General features: G+C 48.7%; 1 protein-coding gene across 1 annotated transcript; it reads right to left on the reverse strand.

Moving 5' to 3' along the window:
• Nucleotides 1-202: 202 nt before the first annotated feature.
• On the reverse strand, nt 203-3,113 carry MAP10 (microtubule associated protein 10). The gene has a single exon (XM_079763405.1). The coding sequence runs from the start codon at nt 3,108-3,110 to the stop codon at nt 396-398; it is 2,715 nt and encodes a 904-aa protein (XP_079619531.1). The 5' UTR covers nt 3,111-3,113; the 3' UTR covers nt 203-395.
• Between the last annotated feature and the right edge of the window lie 3,956 nt (nt 3,114-7,069).

Consider the following 7,069-nt stretch of genomic DNA (forward strand, 5'->3'; position numbering starts at 1 on the left):
GGCCAAGGGCACATGCCCGGGTTGTGGGCTTGATCCCCAGTAGGGGGTGTGCAGGAGGCAGCCAATCAATGATTCTCTCTCATCATTGATGTTTTTATTTCTCCTTTCCTCTCTGAAATCAATAAAAACATATTAAAAAAAAAAGAAGATATAGTTTAGAAAAATACTTTTATTTTTACAAGATGAACAAGTCTTACCAGATTATAGGGTGATTTCATGATCAACACTGTCAGATTTAATGCAGAACACTAAAAATCAAAGAAATGACAAACATTTATATCTCTTAAAAATTACTCACATTATTTATGGACTAAAAATAAAGTTATTAAAATTGTTTCACTAACCATACACATAGGTTATAAAAAATTAAATGCTTTAAAAAAAAAAAACACATTTTACACCGTATATCCTGGAAGTTTATTTACTAGTAATTCGCAAATATCTTTGCATTGCTCGGAAATATTTAGTGAAGCAATTGCATCACTGTCTTCTTCAAAGTGATCGGATTTACTGCATTCTGACAAATTTGATGGCAGATAAGAACTCACTTGGGATGTCCGAATTGACTGGCTTTTTTCTAAAGACCTGCAATCAGTTCTCGTTTTCATAGCGATGTCTTGACCCGCCTTTGTAACTTTAGAAGGATGCACGCTATTTTGGTCTAACTGGTTTTCTTTTTCCTCAGTCCAACACGAAGATAAGTCACTGGTAGAGAGAGTAGATGCTTCCTCCAAACTTTCATCTCGAGTCTTTGAAATATGAAATCTTTTAGATGAGTGCACTGGCGATCCGGCTGAAAAGGGTGGGGTAGGAATAAAACTCTGTTCACGGCTGTTTTTCCTTATGGACAATCTTGTTCCACTAGACTTGCTGTTACATTGACTATGTTTTGGATTTCCTGCCGATGGGCTCCTATCCTGAGCCTGTAAAATTCTACTGGTATCGTCAGTACAGAAATCTTCAGAGTAGCAAGGGCTGGTGAAGTCATCTGAATATTTCCGTTCTGAGATGCTTTCAGAGCAACTATATTTACTTGGCTGACTTTCATTCGCATCAGCAGGAAGAATGTCATTCTTGGTGGTTTTGTCTTCTCTATCTTTCTCTCTTAGAATCTTGTCAACAATTGCAACCTGTTGGAAAACAAATGGACTCTGGACTTCCATGTCCACGTTTCCTTCCAAAATGTTTGTATGAGCCAACCTTTCTGGAGCGATGGGATTTGCAGGGCTCACAATTTCTTCCAATGAACCGTTACTGGTTCCATTCTCACCACAGTCAACTGTCTTTTCGTTTGCACATTTCAGCTGCGTTTCTTTGGTTGTGCTGGAGTCATCAAAAACTCCACTCATCAGCTTTGAAGAATCGCAATTTTCAGCAAAAGACGTATCTGATTCTAAATCCTTATCTTTAGGCAACTGGTGTGGCTTCTCATGCTGTTCTGCAAAGCTCAGTACTTTCACTTTGGATGATGGAATTCGGGGCTTTGCACCGAACATTTGCACTTGCATCTTTCTATACTGTTCTCGCCTTTCATGTACTACCAACATACCTGGATTCGTTTGCTTTAAACGTAGCTTAAGTGTATTTGTTAAACCATAGAGCAGCTTACCCCGTGGAGCCTTTTTGGAGGGAGCACCGTGGTTCTTTTCAACATACTGACCTTTCTTAAGCTTTTCATCTTGGTTCTTTTTATCCTGAAGACTCACTGGCTTTTCATGGCCTCCCACAGAAAGCTTCTCTTCCCTTGATTCAGCCTTAGCTGTGGCTTTGGCAGAAGATTCTGGCGGTTTCTTATCCTCCGTCCTATATAACCAGGCTAAGTGAGGGTGGATATGCATCGGGCTTGCGACGGGCTGGTTGTATAACAAGGACAGCTCCACCAACAGAGCATTCAACAAAGGCAACTGCCTTATCGTGTCCATTCTATTTTGCTCGGTTTGGGGGTGACCTGCACTTTGATGGCTTGCTTCGACGCCCTGAGCACGCGGAGGATTAAGCACCACAGGAGTTTCACGGGCCCCAGAATTTGTATGTTTTAGAAGATGAGTATGTGTTGGGGGATTTACAAGTTTTTCTTCTGGAAAAGTACCATCCAGTTCCTCAGGTACATTCTCTTGAGGCTTAATGGTGACTTGACCCCGTAGGGGAGGCCTTTTCTCTGGGGTCACGTGAGTGTAATACAGAGGGGGAGGACAAAATGTGTTCGTCTCCATGTCCAAGTCTGTGACTTCCTGGTCTCGGGGGCCAGTCCTGCCCACACCGCTAGCATTTGAACCGACAGACTTGGTTGTGCCCTTCTCCACAGAGCCCGTGTTACCTGGGTTGGCCTTATTGGGGAAAACGACCTCCTTCAAATCCCTCTGTGCCTCCCGGCTGTTAAAACTCTTCGGAGGCCCATCAGGGTCTCTTGGACTTGGGTCCGAGTTCGGCTGCGGTAGCTGTTTCTCCTGCTGGGCTTGGCAACTGCCCTCCACTGCCCTCCGTACCTCCCCGTCTTGCACCCCAACCCCCTGGGCAGGGACTGGCCGCTCCAGATGGCCCAGCAAGCTGCTTCCCAGGTCAGTCAGGCGGTAGGTCAGCGAAATGTCTCCCACCCGCTCCCCGACGTGGTTGTGCAGAGGAAAGCTCCCCCGATGCCCGTGGGAGCAGCAGGAGGCAGCCGGCCCCAGGACCTTGAGGGCGGCGGCGGCCAGCGAGATGCTGCAGGTGCCCAGGAGCCGCGGGGCGGGAGTCGGGCGTCCGGGGGGCAGCCGCAGCAGCAGGGCGTACAGCGGGGTGGCGAGGAGCCGGCAGCGCAGGGTGGCGGGGTGCAGGCGGAACAGGCAGGACTTGCCGCGACCGAAGCTGAGCAGGCCAGGCCTGGGTTCCGGGGCGGCGGCGGCGGGGCCCCCGGGAGGGTAAACCAGCAGCGTGGGGAAGTCCAGCAGGCGGAAGGCCACCGCGGGGCACAGGGAGCGCGAGGATGCCTCCTCCTCCTCCTCCTCCTCCTCCTCTTTTTCCTCTTCGTTCTCCTCCTCGACTACGGGCTGCGGCGGCGGCCCGGCTTCCAGACGCACCCAGTCGACGAGCAGCTCCAGCGAGAAGAGCCGCTCGGACCTGGGGGCCGCCATTGCTGTTGCCCTGGGAGACGCCGACGCGCTTCTCGGCAAACCTCGGGTCTCGCGAGAGCGGGGAGAAGCGGCGCCGGCGCCTGCGCGTGCGCGTGCTGGCTCCCGAGGCGGGAGGGGCCGCCCCTGAGGCTCTGCGCTGTGGCTGTTGCCGGGATGGTCGCCGCTCAAGGTATTTTGCCGTCCAGACTGGTCCTCCTCGTGCAATTGCTTATGTTAATAGCGAGGCTCTGAGTGGCAACCACAAAAAAAAAAAAAAAAAAAAGCGTATTTTTTTTTTTTTTTTGCTTTGGTCGTGTTCTTAGCCCTGCAGCTCCCATGCAGTTTAGGTGTCAGGTCAAACCTATCTGAAAAAATATTAAAAGGGAAATCAGGGCTCCCTTTTCCAGACCCCAGACCCCAGGCTACAGAGGGTCAGTGACCTGTCTGCAGTCGCCTCTGTCTGGGGAATGAAAGTAGCACTGAGGTAGATGATCATGATTCTCTCTCATCATTGATGTTTCTATCTCTCCCCCTCCCTTCCTCTCTGGAATCAAATTATATATATATATAGTGGCCAGATTATTATAATCTCTGAACGCATCATAATCTGGCCACTCAGTGTACTTATGTATAAGGGAAAGCTTGCAAATCTTGATATGTCAAGGGACCAGGAGATAGTGGCCCCCCAGCCTCTGGCTAATAAGTCCTCTGCTTCTTTCTCACTACCCACAATGCAGTTCTTATACATGGAAAAACCTTATTTTATGCCCTGACCGGTTTGGCTCAGTGGATAGAGCGTCGGCCTGCGGACTGAAGGGTCCCCGGGTTCGATTCTGGTCAAGGGCATGTACCTTGGTTGCGGGCACATCCCCCCGTGGGGGGTGTGCAGGAGGCAGCTGATGGATGTTTCTCTCTCATCGATGTTTCTAACTCTCTCTCCCTCTCCCTTTCTCTCTGTAAAAAAATCAATAAAATATTAAAAAGAAAAAGAAAAACCTTATTTCAAAATCCCAACTCTGTGGTCACTCTACACTGAGTGGCCAGATTATGATGCATTCAGAGATCATAATAATCTGGCCACTCAGTGTATATATATATTTAACATTTGAAAAGGTTTTGAGTTAAACTTTAAAGAGAGAGCTCAAGCCTGAGATCTGTGAGAGGAAGAGTATCCTTCTGGGCAGAGGGAAAGCAGACTGTAAGTCCAGCCCTGAGTATAGGAAACGGCGCGTATGAAGGAGGAAAAAAGCACATCGTTCCATTTAAATGCTAGAAATAAGGGAGAGGAAGTTGGCTGGGATCTGGTCTTAGAGATTCCTGTATTATTTAAAAATGGGGTCGCTGTGTGCTCACTGTTTTATGATGATATGTGTGTCTATGTCATGGTGTTACCAGGTGACAGGGGTACCTCCAGAGCCAGTTCTCAAGGCATGCTAAATACATGCATATTTTCATTAAATAAATAAAAAAAAAACCACCGTTAGATGTACACTGTGCCCTCAATAGCTGGTGGAAAGTTAGAGAAGTAAATTAAAATGTAATACATACAGCCTAGCTGGTTTGGCTCAGTGGGTAGAGCGCCCGCCTGTGGACTGAAGGGTCCCAAGTTTAATTCCAGTCAAGGGCATGACAAAAAAAAATTTAAAAACATATATGCATAATATATACATACCCAAGGAGAGGGGGAGGGGGCTCTGCTGTCACTATGCAGAATCACCCCTTTATCCCTTTAATGTAACCCCTGAGCCACACCGGCCGGGCTAACTCAAAGCCTTTTTGAAGTCCTTTCCTGGTCGTCCTGGCTGGAGTGACCTCTCCCTGGTCTGCAGTCTTGTCCTCGCGCACCTGTCATGGCCCTGGTTCTCCGTAAGCTCCTCGACAGCGTTCTTTCTTACAGGGAGCGCAGCGCGTGGCTTCTGTACAGGGATGTGTACGTATTGGGTGCATGCGCCAATGAAGAATCTAACCCCTTCTATGCCGTGCTGGTGTAGAACACGTTTGGGGAGTATCTGAGCTAAAAAAACGTACAATGTGACTATTGACAAGAAAGCCCGATTCCTCCCCATGTGCAGCATGCTCTGTGCGGAGTAGAGTTATTGGTTTTTTTTTAATTGTTTAAAGTATTACACGTAGTAGTACATATATCTCCTTCCCCCCCGCCCCATTGACCTTCCCCCAGCCTCCCCTACCCCCTGTCGCATGCCCTCATCCCACCCCCCGTGTCTTGTGTCCATTGGTTGTGCTTATAGGCATGCGTACAAGTCCTTTGGTTGATCTCTTCCCCCCCCTCCCCAACACTCTTCAGCCTTCCCGCTGTAATTTGACAGCCTGTTCGGTGCTTTACTGTCTCTGTGTCTACCTTTTTGTTTATCAGGTTATAATGTTCTTTATTTTCCATAAATGAGTGAGATCATGTGGTATTTTTCTTTCATTGCCTGGCTTATTTCACTTGGCATAATGCTCTCCAGGTCCATCCAGGCTGCTGCAAATGGTAAGAGTTCCTTCTTTTTTATAGCAGCATAGAATTCCATGGTGTAGATGTACCATAGTTTTCTAAGCCACTCATCTGATGGGCATTTAGGCTGTTTCCAAATCTTAGCTATGGTGAATTGTGCTGCTATGAACATAGGGGTGCATATGTCCTTTCTGATTGGTGTTTCTAGTTTCTTGGGTTACAGTCCTAGAAGTGGATTACTGGGTCAAATGGGAGCTCCATTTTTAGTTTTTTGAGGAAACTCCATACTGTTCTCCACAGTGGCTGCACCAGTCTGCATTCCCACCAGCAGCGCACGAGGGTTCCTTTTCGGAGTAGAGTTTTATGAAGCCGAAGACAACCTCACAGAAGTCGTGGGCCTTTTTTGCCCTGACTGGTTTGGCTCAGTGGATAGAGCGTCGGCCTGTGGACCGAAAGGTCCCAGGTTCGATTCCGGTCAGGGGCATGTACCTTGGTTGCAGGCACATCCCCAGTAGGGGTTGTGCAGGAGGCAGCTAATTGATGTTTCTCTCTCATCGATGTTTCTAAGTCTCTATCTCTCTCCCTTCTTCTCTGTAAAAAATCAATAAGACGCCGAAGCCGGTTTGGCTCAGTGGATAGAGCGTCGGCCTGCGGACTGAAAGGTCCCAGGTTCGATTCCGGTCAAGGGCATGTACCTTGGTTGCGGGCACATCCCCGGTGGGGGGTGCGCAAGAGGCAGCTGATCGATGTTTCTCTCTCATCGATGTTTCTAACTCTCTATCCCTCTCCCTTCCTCTCTGTAAAAGAATCAATAAAATATTAAAAAAAAAAATCAATAAGATTAAAAAAAAAAAAGTCGTGGGCCTTTTCAAAGAGACCCCACTTCGTTCCACGGGCCCTCGATTGTGCCTCGACGGTTGACTAATCCCTGGCCTTCGGTTGTCAGATTAAAAGGGAACAGGATTACGTGCTGTTCTCTCCAGGGTCATTCTGTGACTCGGGGTCTCTGCGGGCTCCCTTTTGTTCGGGCAGCGGGTGTAACATTCACTGAGGACGGCTCGGGGCGGGCCACCCGACGGCAGGGGGCGGGCCCCGCTGCAGCTGGGCTTGCTCACGATACCCTGCGATTGCGAGCTCTGCCTCTTTCCAACGGTTATTGGAAATGCATGCACCCCCGGCAGGAAGCAGGGGTCCGGCCCCGCTAAAAATAGACTCCGTGTTCACGTAGCCTAGACCTCCTGGAATCAGCCCTCCCTCTCTTTGCCACCTCAGCCTTCTCTTTTGTTTCTCTGCTTCCCCCCTGCAAAGCCTGACCAGTGATCGGGCAGCACTCACTTGCCACAAATACAGAGACTGGAGATAGATAGATAGATAGATAGATAGATAGATAGATAGATAGATAGATAGATAGATACGGCTGGCCACTCAGCTCATTCCCCAGGCCCCTCATCAAGGGGCAGGGTCACACCTCCCGCCCATTAGGATGGCTGCTGCTGCTGTCACAGAAAATGAAATGACGCGTTGG

Source organism: Cnephaeus nilssonii (genome assembly GCF_951640355.1).
Source record: "Cnephaeus nilssonii genome assembly, chromosome: 23".
Lineage (NCBI taxonomy): Eukaryota > Metazoa > Chordata > Mammalia > Chiroptera > Vespertilionidae > Cnephaeus > Cnephaeus nilssonii.